Source organism: Halichoeres trimaculatus, unplaced genomic scaffold (genome assembly GCF_033239565.1).
Source record: "Halichoeres trimaculatus isolate MK-OKI-2021-1 unplaced genomic scaffold, fHalTri1.1 fHalTri1_scaffold_8, whole genome shotgun sequence".
Lineage (NCBI taxonomy): Eukaryota > Metazoa > Chordata > Actinopteri > Labriformes > Labridae > Halichoeres > Halichoeres trimaculatus.
The window spans coordinates 14,961,964-14,976,706 of record NW_027437186.1 but is presented as its reverse complement, the minus strand read 5'-3'; the positions used below and the strand labels follow the sequence as shown (position 1 = coordinate 14,976,706).

Here is a 14,743-nt window from a genome sequence, read left to right as displayed (position 1 = left end):
ATTACAAGATTTCATTTAATAGTACGAAGAGGGTACATTACTGACGTAGATGATATCTGCATAACTTGCCTGGTTATGCTTTCTGTTAGTTTTGTCTTTTTTATCCATAGAGGTTGCCATCCACTATAGCTCAACTATATTCACTTCAAATTAGCATCACAAAAACAGTTTTTTTTTTCTCTTGGAGGAGCTGTAAGGACTAACCAAGTGATCTTGAGAAAGGTTGATTTACGGCCAATGAAGTTTAGCAGAAAAGAGAGATCCAAGTTTTTTCTGCTGAAAACGGTTTCTTGGATTAATCTTTTTTATCAATGGCCTACACTGGAGCTTAACTGTCGGACAGAAAAAGGACAGAAAAGCAGAAGAGAGCTTAAATTTTGTGTGTGTGTGTGTGTGTGTGTGTGTGTGTGTGTGTGTGTGTGTGTGTGTGTGTGTGTGTGTGTGTGTGTGTGTGTGTGTGTGTGTGTGTGTGTAAATGCATTCACTGATCCACAGATATGTGAATTGTTCCTCAAACGTGTGACTCAATCCACAAATGCGTGCACACAAATCCAAAAATGTGTAAACTGATTTGCAAATGAAAAGTTATAAATGGCTTTAAAGTCTAACTGTTTTTTTCTCTAAGACCTGAAAGTACACACAAGACATCAGTCACAACTGGGGTGTGTCTTCTAATTGACGGCCTGTGTACACGTGATTTTTGCTGCTATCAATTAATTAATAATTATTAGTTAATCCATTACTTCATCACTTTTTCTCTGGTTAAAATTTGTCCTGAACAAAGTAATTAGTGCTGAAAAGAAGACCTACTCTCCATTCATTTGCCTCAAAACAAACGCACGCCTTGGCAAGAGTCAAGTCCCCATGACTCAGCTCATGGGAAACCGACTTTATCCCGGAAAAACACTCGCGTTTCCAGATAGTTCTCACAGCTCCTTTGAGCTAAAAAAGCATCAACAGGATTACAAACACTTTAGAAGAAAGCACAAAAAATTGCTTTTGAACCCAGCAACTTGAGTTGTATTTTTAGTTGAGTGTATCATTATATCCCTGTTAGACAGCCTAAGTTATCATTCATGAAACATGCCTCTCTGAAGCCTTTGTGCACCAAACTCTTTCCTTTTCTTTGTATGACTCTCAGATCTCTTTTGAAGTTTGAGTGATTTTAAAAGTCTACATTTGTGCAACAGCTACTTCATGAAAAACTAAGTAATCACTCACACATGACCTTAAATGTAAGACTTTTTTTAACAACCGTGTGATCTTTTATTTCTCCAGAGGGACTTGAGTGACCTAGATCTTGAGACTTTGGCTCCATACATCCCAATGGATGGTGAGGACTTCCAGCTCAATCCCATTATCCCAGAGCCGGAGCCGCTGGATGCTGGTCCTGCAGGATCCATGGGGAGCAATAGCAACCTGACCAAAACACACCAAGGCAGCCAGCAGAGCTTCAGCAACATTACTAGCCTCTTCCAGCCTCTGACCTCTCCTCCTCGAGCTCAAGACCACTACCAGCACCAGCCTCCTGTGTCATGGATCACAGGGGAGAAGAGAGGCCCTGGACAGGGCGCCATGGACCCCCGCGTAATGTCGTACATGTTGGGCCACATAAAGCATCCTCCATACCAGCCTCCAGCCAGCCCTCCTCTTTCCTCTATGGGAGGTAGGCAGAACTTGCAGTGGCCACCAGACCCTCTGATAACGTACCAACAGCAAACACGAGCCAACAAGCCCTACCTGATGGAGCCTCTGTCAGGAGAAGAGCGACTGTCCTGCCATCAGAACATACCACCCATGATGCAGAAACAGAGGTGACGTTACAAAATGTGTCTGCTCAAGCATTAAACCAATACAGAAATACCTCAAACAAACAGAACGGTTTCCTGACATTTGTTTTAAAGTGAGTGTTCATTCACAGGTCCATGGAAAATTTTGTACAAGTCTATAAAGACATGGGTCCAGCCACAGCGGCCATGGCCAGCAGTATCAAGCGCTCCTTCAACCAGATGGCTGTGGTAAGTTTTAATTAAGCTTTCTTTAAGAGGAATATTTCAGGGTCGGGGGAGCATCACAGGTTTTCAAACCTTTAATTTCATTCATTATTATATATTTGTTTCATTTATTTGATTTTTCATTTATTTATGGAGGTGGTCTATTCTATTGAAAATAAATAGTAATACAAAAACGTTTGGTTGTGCAATGAAAAACTTTTCTCTCAATATTTAACAACTCATGTCACCCAAAAGAAAACACAAAATAGTTATAAACAAGAAGGAAGACACCCTCTCACCCAACCACACAATCACTCTCAAGACCAGATAGTAGAAATGAGTAAAGTAATATAAACTAAAATATATTAATCAATTAATTCCAATAAATTATGAATAGATTATCAAAAATGACAAAGGGATGTATTGGAGAGTACCGGTAGGGAGACAAAAAAAGAAGAAGAAAAGAGTGGGTCGGTGGGTGGGTGGAGGTGAGCTACTCAGAAACAACTGTTTTAGGTTTCTTGAAGACAGGCAGAAGGGGGGCGCCAAACTCTGTTAAATCTGTTCACTGTTTGTTGTGTGGTGAGATACGTTTATCTGGGTTTTAAAATTGCTTCATGTCCCTGAACCAGTGCGACAGAGATGAAGGAGTTGGATCCCTCCACTTGAATAAAATGACCCTGCGAGCCACCATAAAGGAAAAAGCTAAGACTATAGAATAGAATAGAATAGAATAGAATAGAATAGAATAGAATAGAATAGAATAGAATAGAATAGAATAGAATAGAATGAAATAGAATAGAATGAAACTTTATTGTCATTGTAACAAGTAAAACAAAATTGAAGTCACAGCAATCAAGAAAACAAAATTAAGAAAGTGTATAGAAAGTGCAAAAAGGTCCATAAGAAAATAGATGATGACAGCTTGTCCATCATTGTCCAGTTCAGCCAGTCTCCACCTCCACAGGGTCCAGGACTGAGCTTCTTCAGCAGTCTGTTCAGTCTCTGTCTCCTGGATCCTGTCTGCTCACAGCAGGCAAAGCTCCTCCAATGTGGAGTTGGTGTCTGATGGTAGCTCCGTTAGCCATGTCTGTGAATAGCATGATGCTACTCTTCCCTCCGGTATTCCCTCAATGGGTTAGCACAGTTAACTCTTCCATCTTATTGGAGATATATCTTACGTTCCCAATAATGATGGATGGAAGGACAGGTCCATGTCGTCACTTCTTAGCTCACACCTGAGAACCAGCATGTCGTCCTCACCTCCTTCTCCTCACCTTATGGGAAAACATCAGGCCTTACACCAGTTAGCATTGACATGCTACCAGCTGCTAACAGCTGAGGTCACATGTAAACAATGCAGCCATGGTGACATGTAGGATCTCCAGACAAACACAGGAGAAAAAGTAGTAAAAATATCACTGAAGCCACAAAAAGTTTGGTGTCCATGACCAACAAATGATCCATACAAAGTAATGATCCACTCCAAATACAAAGATTATGAAAAAGAGACAAAAAATGTACAAGAAATGGGCAAAGAAGAGAGAGCTGCTCCAAAAGGCAGCCATAGCCAACAGGGCAGCGCCTAGCAACGCCTAGCTTTTTCTTTTGGTAAATTACCATCTTTTCCCATCTTTAAACAGGGTGAAAACAAACCATCAGAAACCATCTGGAAGAAGATGCGGGGTGAGAGTTTTGCCACAATGGATCGCTCACTCAGTGCAGGATCACTAGCAGGTATGAGCTCTCTATTGTTGTTGTTGTGCTGAAACATGTCTCACATAATTATCTATTACACCCAATAACTTTTCCTGTTACTTCTCTGTGTCAGATTCAGGCATAGGGAGGATGATGCCCAGCAGTATGTCTTCATGTCTGCAGCAGCACAGGAAATCCCAGTATCCTGGGATTGGGATAGGTGGTGCAAATGAAAAACAATTCCCTCAAAAGAGCTGCAGCTACTCACAGTGTAGCATGCTGCTCTCTAACAAGACTGAAGGTGAGCGGATGTGCTGTCAGAGCTGGGACTGAACAGTTTTAAAAGAGACATGTTTGTTAACTTTCTAGGGTTTCCATGTTACATCATCTAATTTGTAATTGTTGTACATTTTGTTTGCAGTTAACACAAAACAAAATTATTTTTGTATTATAAAGCTACTTCTTTCTTTACTGTAAGACTTTGGCTTTCTTATGTGTTCAAACTGAATCCTTGACAAGATTTTTCAGTTGCCTCTCTGCTTTGATTTCTCAGGTGTTGCCAGTCGTTTGCTGGGCCCTTCCTTTGAGACCAATTGCCTGCCGGAGTTGACCCGTTACGACTGCGAGGTTAACGTCCCTCTGCAGGGCACCCTGCACCTCCTCCAGGGCTGTGACCTGCTGAGAGCTCTGGACCAGGCCACCTAGAGCCCCCGGACCTGAAACCTCTCTGCAGCCCCAGACTTAAGCCTTTCTTTACATTAATACCTCTGGGCCTTTGAGCGCTGTAAGGCTATGTTACCTATAGGGAATGGTATTCATGACCACATCCTGCCTTATTTAGCTTATATGGCTCAGCCCCACATTCTGTTCCCTGTTTCTTTATAGCTTTGTCCATAGACCACCTTAACAAGCTGATATATCAGGGTTAAGCCACTTACACCCCTCATTTTGTAAGCTTTGGACCCAAGTCAGAAGAAGGTTGAGTGTATAAACATTTCCTTACATTGAGCCACATAGATTACACATTTGTTGAAACATTGTTTATGCAGCATTGAAAGAAAAAAGCAGGGCAAACAACTACGTGAAAGTGTTGTCGCACTTAGTCTGCTCTGTTTCTAAAGCTGACTTTTGGTGTTGGGTGTAGAAAAGGGTATTAGCAGTGAGATTTATCACATAACCTACCTTAAAGGTGAGCTCTGCCTGAATTTCTGCAGCCATACACATGTACAGGCCAGAGCCAGGCCACCCCAAACCCATGTCTTACCCCCGACCTGGTCTCTGTTACAGACCTACACCTTGATGTTTTCTCTATGCAGCTCTATCTAGCCCAACGTATCTTCTCTTTTTCAGCTGAGTCTTTCAGCTCAGAGGAGAAACTATTATACTACCTACATATTAATGAAAGCACTGCAATTTACTTTGTGACCAGCATTTCGATCCTCCCAGTTTTTAGTTCCAGTCAAAGCCTTGGAAAAACAATTTAGTATCACTGATGTTTCAACCTCTCATCTTTTCAATTAAATCTCCCAAAACAGATAAGCTGGCTTAGCATGTACAAGCTCAGTGAAAACACTCACTTCAGCTGGTCAAAATAAAGAACATTTATTTATTTTTATTGCATCATTGAGGGTTTTTTACTCCCTTATAATCACCTTTCAGTTAAATGTATTTTTCAAAGAAACAAGGAGTCAAATGTGAATTATAGCTAATAAGCATGGATAGAGTCATTATGAAACCTGACTCTGCTCATTCGCAGACTTCTTTCTGAAATCCATCCCATCTGAGTCAGTCTGGGTCAGCATCAATGCCATATGCATCACACTGTTTTGTTCAGATATTATAGTAGTTTATTTTTCTGAAATATTTTAGCTTTTTATTAGATCTCCTCAAGTTATTTAATCCAAGCTGACGGGACACTTTACCTTATCAATGCGACTTCTTTCCATATCTTTTATTTTGTTTATATGTTTATGCTCCACCTTCTAGATTCTTATTTTTGTGTCTAACTCAAAGACACACTAATAAATATATACTGCTATACATGTACTCTACTGTAAGTTGAAAATACCTTTTATTTCTTCTTTTTTTTCTATGTTTTCTTCTTAAATCTTTCAGTCAGGTAAATAGCTCATGTGACTACAGGGTCTTTTCTTATTGTGCAATTATTTTATTGAGCTTGAGCTTTTATAGTCAGCAGCAGAGCCAGCTGTATGCATCAGACTCATTTCTTGTACATATGACTTAGATGCACACACTACAAGAGTTTATGTGATAACATGTTGTAGGATACAAACACACTTCTCACAGTACAGTTGTGCAGTGGTGTGCCCAGAACATCTGAGCCAAGGGCAAGGATGGCAGGAGCAGGGTTTGATTTTAAGGTGATCAAATTATTATTTTTTTTTCTCTAACATTTCTATTAAATCTGATTTTCACTTTATGGTTTTGAGCTTCATTGGACTGTTCTGATTTATTTAAAATAGTGAAAGGCTGGGACTTAGTTAGGTTAACCTAGCTTAGCTTATCCTAATGCCTTTTAACAGACATTAGAATGTCTTTAAAATTGTGAAATGGTCATGGTTTGGTTGTGTTTAAGCACCAAAACAACCAGGTCAAATTTAAAATAATAAAAAGAAATAAAAGTAAAAAATTAGACATTCAGGAAAAATGATTTAAAAAGTTTGCAAGCTTCTTCTGCAAAAACAGAGGAGTCAGTGGGAAGAGCTGCCCATTTAAACAGTCCAAGGAGAAAGCATACAGTATTCTGTGCATTTATTTCCCAATATCACGACAATCAATGGTAGATATAGTGATATCTAATGTCGTTCAGAAAAAGACACCTGAATAATGAAATACTTCCTGAATGGTTGCTGCATATGTTAATTGTGACAGATTTAAAGTTAAGAAGCATAAACTTTCAAAGTCTCAATATGGGAATGTTGAATAAGAGGAGATGATTGGGGAGATAGAGGACATTTTGGGGCCTTTTTAGACGTGCAATATATGTGATCAAAAGAGCTCTTAGTATAAGAAAAATTACCCTAAACTGTGTAATTTTGTGTGATTGCATCAGATCAGAACCAAAGAAAAGAGGTGGAATTCAGAAGATCTAGTTGTCCTTGGCGGCCCCCCTCGGTGGGATATTAGGGCAAATGAACCCTGTTAATGACAGAGCTCTCCCCTCACTCTGTTTAGCACACCACTGCACAAACCTGCCAGTAAAACTTGTATCACTTCCTCATTCACTCATTCAATCAGATGTACATAGCAGCAGCAGCAGTAGCAGCATTAGCTTTAGTTTCAGTGCAGCACAGCAGTCTGAGAAGTGACTTTAGTTTGGATTGTATGTATTATTTTGGAGATTAGGGCAAGGCCAGTTTTTATAATAATTAGACATGCAGCGGCTGCCATTATTAACAGTTTTGACAGGAATATTATCAGTCAAATTGATACAAAATGGATTAAGAGTAAGGTTCTGTTTTTTTTTCAATCTAGAAACTGTATGTTCACCCAAATGATGTCAGTAATATAATCAACAGAGTACCTTTAGTGAAAACACATTCTCACTGTTTTCCTTTGTTCTTTCCTCTCCTGGGCTCAAAGTAATTTTCTTACTCTCACTCTGTTTTTTGAGCTTATCGTCTTTGTGTGGTGACCACTTTTCTGTATCAATTATAGTGCTTTGTACACAGACAAGTTACGTATTTAAAAAAAAAAAGGACAAAAAAAAAAACTAAACTAAACTGAAGTTTCCAATAATGTTTTTAGTGTTTATGTGTCCTGGTACTTTGTCTTTATCTCTCTCCCTCATAGATGTGGATGGATCAGATCCCTCGCTGTGCTGTTTCTTTGTCATTGCATTTTTTTAGACTATTCTTCTCTAAAGACTTTAATTCTTGTTATCCTATCCCTAAAATCTCTATAGAGTCTGATTGATGGGCAGTACTGTTTTTATTCTTGCTTTCAGGAGATAAAAGTATAAAGTTAAGAAATAAAAAGTTCAGATTAATGATGAATATCAGTTTTCTAAGGTTCACTTGTCCGATATGTAGCATTTTGTTGAAGAAGGTGGAGTTGTCAAATCATTAATCATAGTTTTCCAGTTGCCTATGTAAAAGCAATGGTGCTTTATGTGTCTTTTAAGAACATTTATTATACTTCTTGGATCCACTAACACTATATTTTGACATTCTGTGCTGCTGACATTGTCTTCAAGGTCCATTTCAGTCCATACAATGTGCCTTATCATGACTTAATGGTTGTTTCTGCTTGACCAAGACGACCCTTCAAATGCACAGCTGGTGCCCTGTATACCTGTAGTTGACTTCCTTCAATTTTGGGGGTTATTATGGAATGAAATCCTTGTTTGACATTGTATCTTATCCAACTCACTTTAAATAAGTAAAATTCACAAGAAATAACACAAAATATGTTTTTTGTTTCCATTTAAAGCCTTCACTGCTCCAACCAGCAGGGGGATGTCTAGAGGGGTAACCAATGGGCCAAGTCTGATTGGCTATCCAGTATCATTGGCAGGGCTTAAACCAAGGTTATGATCACAGATAAACATCATATTTTTTTTCCTTGCAGAAATTAATTATTTTTGGTTGACGCTTTAAGTTAAAATACAATTTTTTTTTTGTTACTTGGATGTTATCAAAAGTGAAAGTTCAAGAATTACTGGAGCCATTAAGGTGAATATATATCTAATTTTTGTGTGTGCACAGTTATGCCTGAGTTGGTACCCAGGTTTGGACACCCCAGTTAAAAAAAGCCTGGACCCAACCCTGACTTCTGAGACACTGAACTTTACATTCATATCATGCTTTTCATTATTGTTTCACAGCTGACTTCGATTTATATTTGGTAATAGTAATGAAATAAGCCAAAACTTGGGGATACACTGTCATAGCTGAGCTGCTTTTCATAATAACCCCAAAGTGTTTGAGTCAACAGCTCCCTCGTAGCCTCCTCTGATACATTCATTTACATCCTGACAGAACAGCAGAGTAGTCAAGGACCCTAGATCAAAGTAGAACCCGTGGTAGATCTCCTGGTGATGAAAGTCAAAGTTTGTTCAAAGGTATTGAAGGAAATGGATTCCCCAGCTCATCAAACGACCTGACAGTCTGTAGATGAAGCTGCTTGTGGGTTTTTTAGGTTTAGCTGAAAAATATTTGACTGGATTGTAAAAGTTCTCCTGGAGGGGTGGCTGTTCAGAGCGGGCTCTATTGTTGCTTGTATGTTGAAAATGTCTGTCTCAACATGCTGCACAGTTTGTTTAAACAACACCTAGGTCGCTTTTCATGATTTGAAGAGAAGATTGCAGTATTAATTTTTAAAATTTGTAATAGTCATTTAATCATCCAAACCTTGAGCTATAAAACAAAACTGGTGGACATCGCTGCTGCAATGTGAGAAAAAAAATATAGAAAGTTATTGATGCCAAAGTTTATTTCTGAGTAAAAACAACCTAATTCTTTCAGCTACATTTTTCCATGACAAACTATCCGCCCTAGCTGTAAAGTTTAAAAGAACAAAAGATGATCCTTATACTAGGAGGGGTGTGAGCAGTGAAATAATGAAGAAGACAGAATTAGAAATGAAGTTGAGTTGAGTAACATACAGAGGGATACATCCTGCTCAGCCTGCCCACTGATGCAAATCTCTCATCTCCTTCACTCAACAGATCTGTCAAATGCTACTGCTCTCACTACCCCTCACTCTTTACTGTATCAGACTAAGAAGCCCAGTTTGTTATTTTCAGATGTTTTAGGATTATAATCAGACAAAAAGCAATGTCATTCAAAGTGTGACGGTTCTCATTTCCCGATCATCAATCACTTCCTATTTGAGGATCATTTAAAGTGTCTAAAAATTAACTTTATGTTTTGCACCCATAAATTTAGAAATGAAAGTTTTCTTTGGATAAAGTTTACAAAAAGCTACCTTGCAGCATGTTAAGGCGTTTTATGACTGGATACAATCAGCTTTGTTATTTTTGACAGAGTAACAAAAAACAATTCTTAAAACAGTCCAGTTCTAAGTTGCGATTTGGAGAGTTGCTAGGCTTTTAGCATTGTTAAATATTTTTGAGTATTTACATGAAAGGCAAAAAAGCACCTCAGATGGACTTTTTAGGAACTGATGAGATTAAACTAAATTGTGTAAATGTATGTGTAAAGCGTGGGCTTTTAGGAAGTTGATTTTAAACTATAAATTATAGCAGAGAGGAAGTCCCGTCCCGTTTTCATATTGCTACATGCTTCACTAGCTTCACAGAAAGAAAAAACAGTTTCAGATTATGTTTTGAAGCTGTAAAAAGTTTCCTTTTTTTTTTTTTTTTACAAATGGTAATTCAAAACAAGGAGTCTGAGTTTGTGTTCAGCACTGCACTGTTTAGGTCACTTTGCTATAAAACAGAAAATATGAGAATTTTACCGCTCAAGTGTTTCAGTATTTGTTTATCTACAAATATCGATCGTGTTTACTGATGTTAGTTCAGGAAGAGAATAATGGCAACTTTTTGAAGCTAGGTAAAAAGGGGCGTGGCTTCTTCTCTGCTTTAACTCTAGAAGGCCCATCACCAGTCCTAGTTCAACACACACAACATACAACACACTGTGCTGCTTGAAGGGTTTCCCCCAAAAGTGATAAATGATATCATCAGTTTATACTCACATTCATACCTCTTCCTCTGTAAGGACAATGTCAGCAGTTAACATGTGTCTTTTGTAACATTAGGGTCTTTTTCTTTTCTTTGTGGGATCCATGATCAGCTGTCTGTTTCTGTTTTTGTCCTTGTCATACCATAAAGATTCTGTTTTTCAAAACGCTTGCTTAAAATCCATATTGTGCTTGTTATTATCATACATTGTTATCATTGTTATAACTATAAGGGGACTTTAACCCAATAAGAAGTTTGTTTTTCTGCACTGATATAATTAATAAAGCATACTGATCTTATTCTCCTTTATCATGTGGCATGTGTGGTTTATTTTAGCTCATTTTAATGATAAAAATTAATTTTATAATAAATTATAAAACCAGCTTTTCCAGACACCCAGGGAAGTTCTGATGTTGTAGTTTTTAGAAAACTCAGTTTTTCTGTTCAGCGTTTGAGATTATGTAAAGATATGTAATTGACCCCAAATGAATCAGAATACTTCACAAAAACTATTTGATTGAAACTCATAAATGTAAATAAATACATGTTGTGATTTCTTCTTCCAAAAGTTCAGTGTCTGGGGAAAAAAGGTTGGTGCTAATACAATGCCCTGTAGGACACCCCTGCCAGCCTCAAGTTTTGCACCATGCCACCACCTTCTGGTGAAAGTCTTGCTCCCACCATTGTATTATGGCTTCAAATATTATCAAAACTTAAAAACTCTGGGAAATGAAGGAATGCAGAAACATCATGTAGTTAAGAAGCAAAACTCAATTTAAGTGGAACAACATTGTAATTACACTTGATAACTTGCCACTTAACATGAGTTTGGCTTGTTGCATTTCTTTGAACACCATTTATACGTCTTAACTTGTAAAACAAACAAACAAAAAAACATTCATCATATTTTTGTCTTTTTATTTGAAACACCTTGTCACTTGTTGATCAGGCTGAAGTCAGCATGAAGTGATGAGGGCTTCTTGTGATTTTTGCTAAAAGTGATGTTCATGATTCTTTTGGCTTTTAGCTGTGGAGACACAAGTTACCAACAGAAAATAAAAATAAAAGTCTTTGAATAAAATCATTTACTAAATTAAAATGTTTAATTGATGCTTGCTAAATTTATATTACATATACATTTCATACAGTTTTCAAGGCTTTTCCATTTGAGACATCAGATTTGATTTTTACCTTTCCATGTGAGCGTTCAAGCTTAATGTTGTCCCATCACCTCTTCTCTTTGGTCACTTGTCTCCTCTTCTCCCCTTTTTCTGATGGATTACAGGAACAAACAGAACAAAAACAAACACGAACATCAGAAACCAGGCAGATCATTTCTGTCACAACTGCAACTGTGATTCAATTTAAAAAAGACAAGATTTTGCCTCCCACTCTTTACTTACAAACCTCTGACCAGCTAAATCACTCTCCCAACCACTACTTTCAAATCTTTTACCACTCCACAAACTCAAAACACACTGTGAGTTCAAAGCATGTTCAAAAAGTAACACCGCATGAATTACAAGTATCAAATTCTGATTGACTCCTCATCAAAGTAAGGGTTGATTTAATGTGAAACACTTACCTGCAGACCTACCTGCTGGTCTCTTCCCCCACCAGCTTTCAAACCACCTTTCTACCTCCTCTTCATGTGGAGCCTTGTGTTTCTGACTAAAGAATGAATGAGAGCAGAGAGGAGCAACTTAATGTTGGGCACAACTTTAACTGAGTACAGCTGAAAAAGATGAAACAACATATTTGGAAAAAAATATGGATTTATAAATTAGATTTAAAAAAAACTTAAGGAGCAGCCTTTGGTGTTAAGTTTCATCAGGGTTAAACAAGGCTTACTAATTTCTGATTAAACAGAAGCCCCAATATTTAGAGTGATGGATAATTAGGAAAAACACTGCAAAGGACTATGGTAGTATTTAGCTTGATGCTAATACATCCTGAGGCCTGATGGGAGTTCTGGAAAAGTACTGGCAGAGGGTGTGTTAGTTTACTGTCAGGTGCCATTGGGTCCTAAGGTCTGTTTATAAGCCTCAATCCAAAAACCTTATGACATTTTTTTTGTGCGTCTTCCTTCCTCTGCAGGAAGGCAGGAACATAAACCTTACTGCTCAAACAAAGGAGCATGTGAGACTGTCAGCCAGCGATATAGGTCAACACATGAGGATTTCTTTGCTTTAATCTGGCTTTTGTTTCTTTAAGGGGAGCAGGAAATCATGGAGCTGAAACGGGAGGGTGTGATTGCAAGCTTGACTTTTACACTGCAAACAATGCATAGGTTGCATCACTCTCCACATTATCCTGACTGATCCACATTTCCTACATACATCTTGACCCATCAATCTACCCAATCTGAAATTATGTGTATACAGTTTGACTAATTTGGTTAGATTTAATTGATAGCTGAATACAGGAACAGGCCTGCAGGCCAGGGAGGCCAGGGAGTCGCTACACCTATCAACCATTGTAGCAAGATCATTGATAAGCAACATGAAAAGTACTGAATGTGTCTTTATAATAGCACCTGTCTATCAGTGGGTGGAAGAGCATTTATTCTTCTTCTTTATTCTTATGTTGGCGATCCAACTTGAGCAAGGCAACTAGCTCAAAGTGATAGTCCATTTTGCAGAGATGGGTTACCTAAGAACAGGTAGCAATATGGTCTGTGACAGTCAAACCAGTCCTTTTGGTAGAAGCTGGGCCATCAACTGTTACAGGCAGGATCACCTCTCCAAACGTCTTTTTGCTCATTCTAGCAAACCAAAGCTATTCCCCATGCCAATATACGCTTTATTTTGACGTGTTTCACTTCTTTACTTTGCCATTGAAATTATTGAACCTAATTCAAAATGACTGAATTTTACTTTGAAGGAGTTGATTTGGCCTCCAAGTTCTCCAGATCTCAACTCAGTTGAGCAACCTTAAGAGGCGCTATGACCATATCCAACCCAGTGCAATCCATAAGTCCATGACCCTATCTCTCAACTGACTGGCCTTAAAGGATCTGTCTTGGTGCCAAATACAATAACAAACCTTAAGAGGTCTGATGGAGTCATTGCTTCATTAGGTCAGGACTGTTTCAACCCTGAACTGAGGAGTACAAGCCACACAATGATGGACAAATGATCATAATGTCATGACTGATCAGTAGCAGCCACAACCTTTTTAATCAGTTGTACAAATATTTTTTCTTCAAGTAGATTTTTGACTTTGTGACTGGGTGCCTCTTATTGAAAAGTTTTACAAGTACAAGGTGTTAATCTAGCCCCCTGCTATAAAATCATCTGAATTTTTGTGTGTTCAGAAAAACAGAATATTCCTGATGACTAAACAGAGGAAAACATATAAACACATAATAAATAAATAAAAAAATAATGAAATTAAAAAAAAAAAACCTTAACAGTCAGATGCATCAAAATCTCTTACACTATAATAATGTAGCATAGACATAAGAGCTCAAGTCATGGTCAGGAGAAAGACAGAGAAGATTATAGTGTTTGGTGTTGATGAGAGCAATGCCTGAGCCTTTTAAGATTTTATTCCTCTATGGCTCCATCTACTGGAGAAATAGTGCATTGTGTTCCTGAGAAAGAGCTAAGTTTAAAAACAACTGCTGTTTGAAGAAATGGCTTTGGAATTTAAGATTTCTCAGTATGTCAGAATTTATGGTCTCATCTGTAGAGCTAATCTGTTTACAGAGCCTCTGCAGCCCTGCAAATATTTTTTTCTTGTTTTCTTTCTTTTCTTTTTTTGCAACTCACATGACGACATCTTTGTGCCCAAAATTATAACAATACGTACACGACAGAGTTCAGGTGCCCTCTGAATTAGGTATAAACATTAAAAAAGTATATTTTTTGTGTGTAAAACAAGTCACAGTGAGTAATGTTGATGGGTTTTACAAGATAAAAGACCGTTTCTATAAAGTGTAAAGTCTACCATCACGTATCTTTGTTTGCAATGAAGCACCTTGTTTTGAAAACTTGAAAGCGACTCATAAGACCTGATGTGTTACTACTGAAAAAAAACAAGAAAGAAGGCTAAGCTAGGGAAAGAAAAAAAGTCCTATGTTTCCGTTCACTCTGGTGTGTCCTTAGGGGACTAAGAATGTCTCAGGATACTGGTCCAGCAAATTGACCTAGGGACAGTTTGTTTATGCTCTAAACCTAATCCCCGGACACAGAAACTCAGACTTGGATTGACCTCCCAGTGTAGCTCAGATCTGTAAAATGTAAACAATCATCGACGTTCTCATGTTTGAATCAGAGGACACAATTAATCATCAATAAATATTTATCTATATAAATTCACAGCAAATGTTTTATCAAGATGCTTTACAAAAAAGCTCTTTGCTTATGTTATTTACAAAGAT

At 37.9% G+C, this 14,743-nt stretch overlaps 1 protein-coding gene across 1 annotated transcript in view; it reads left to right on the top strand.

Annotated features, from left to right (window-relative positions):
• Positions 1 to 7,884, top strand: part of epas1b (endothelial PAS domain protein 1b) — a 61,231-nt gene extending 53,347 nt beyond the window's left edge. The window contains exons 12-16 of the mRNA XM_074676491.1: positions 1,279 to 1,814; positions 1,922 to 2,018; positions 3,638 to 3,731; positions 3,826 to 3,993; positions 4,246 to 7,884. Of these exons, the coding sequence (XP_074532592.1) occupies positions 1,279 to 1,814; positions 1,922 to 2,018; positions 3,638 to 3,731; positions 3,826 to 3,993; positions 4,246 to 4,397 (1,047 nt within the window). The 3' untranslated portion in view covers positions 4,398 to 7,884. The remainder of the gene's footprint in view (positions 1 to 1,278; positions 1,815 to 1,921; positions 2,019 to 3,637; positions 3,732 to 3,825; positions 3,994 to 4,245) is intronic.
• Positions 7,885 to 14,743: the final 6,859 nt, after the last annotated feature.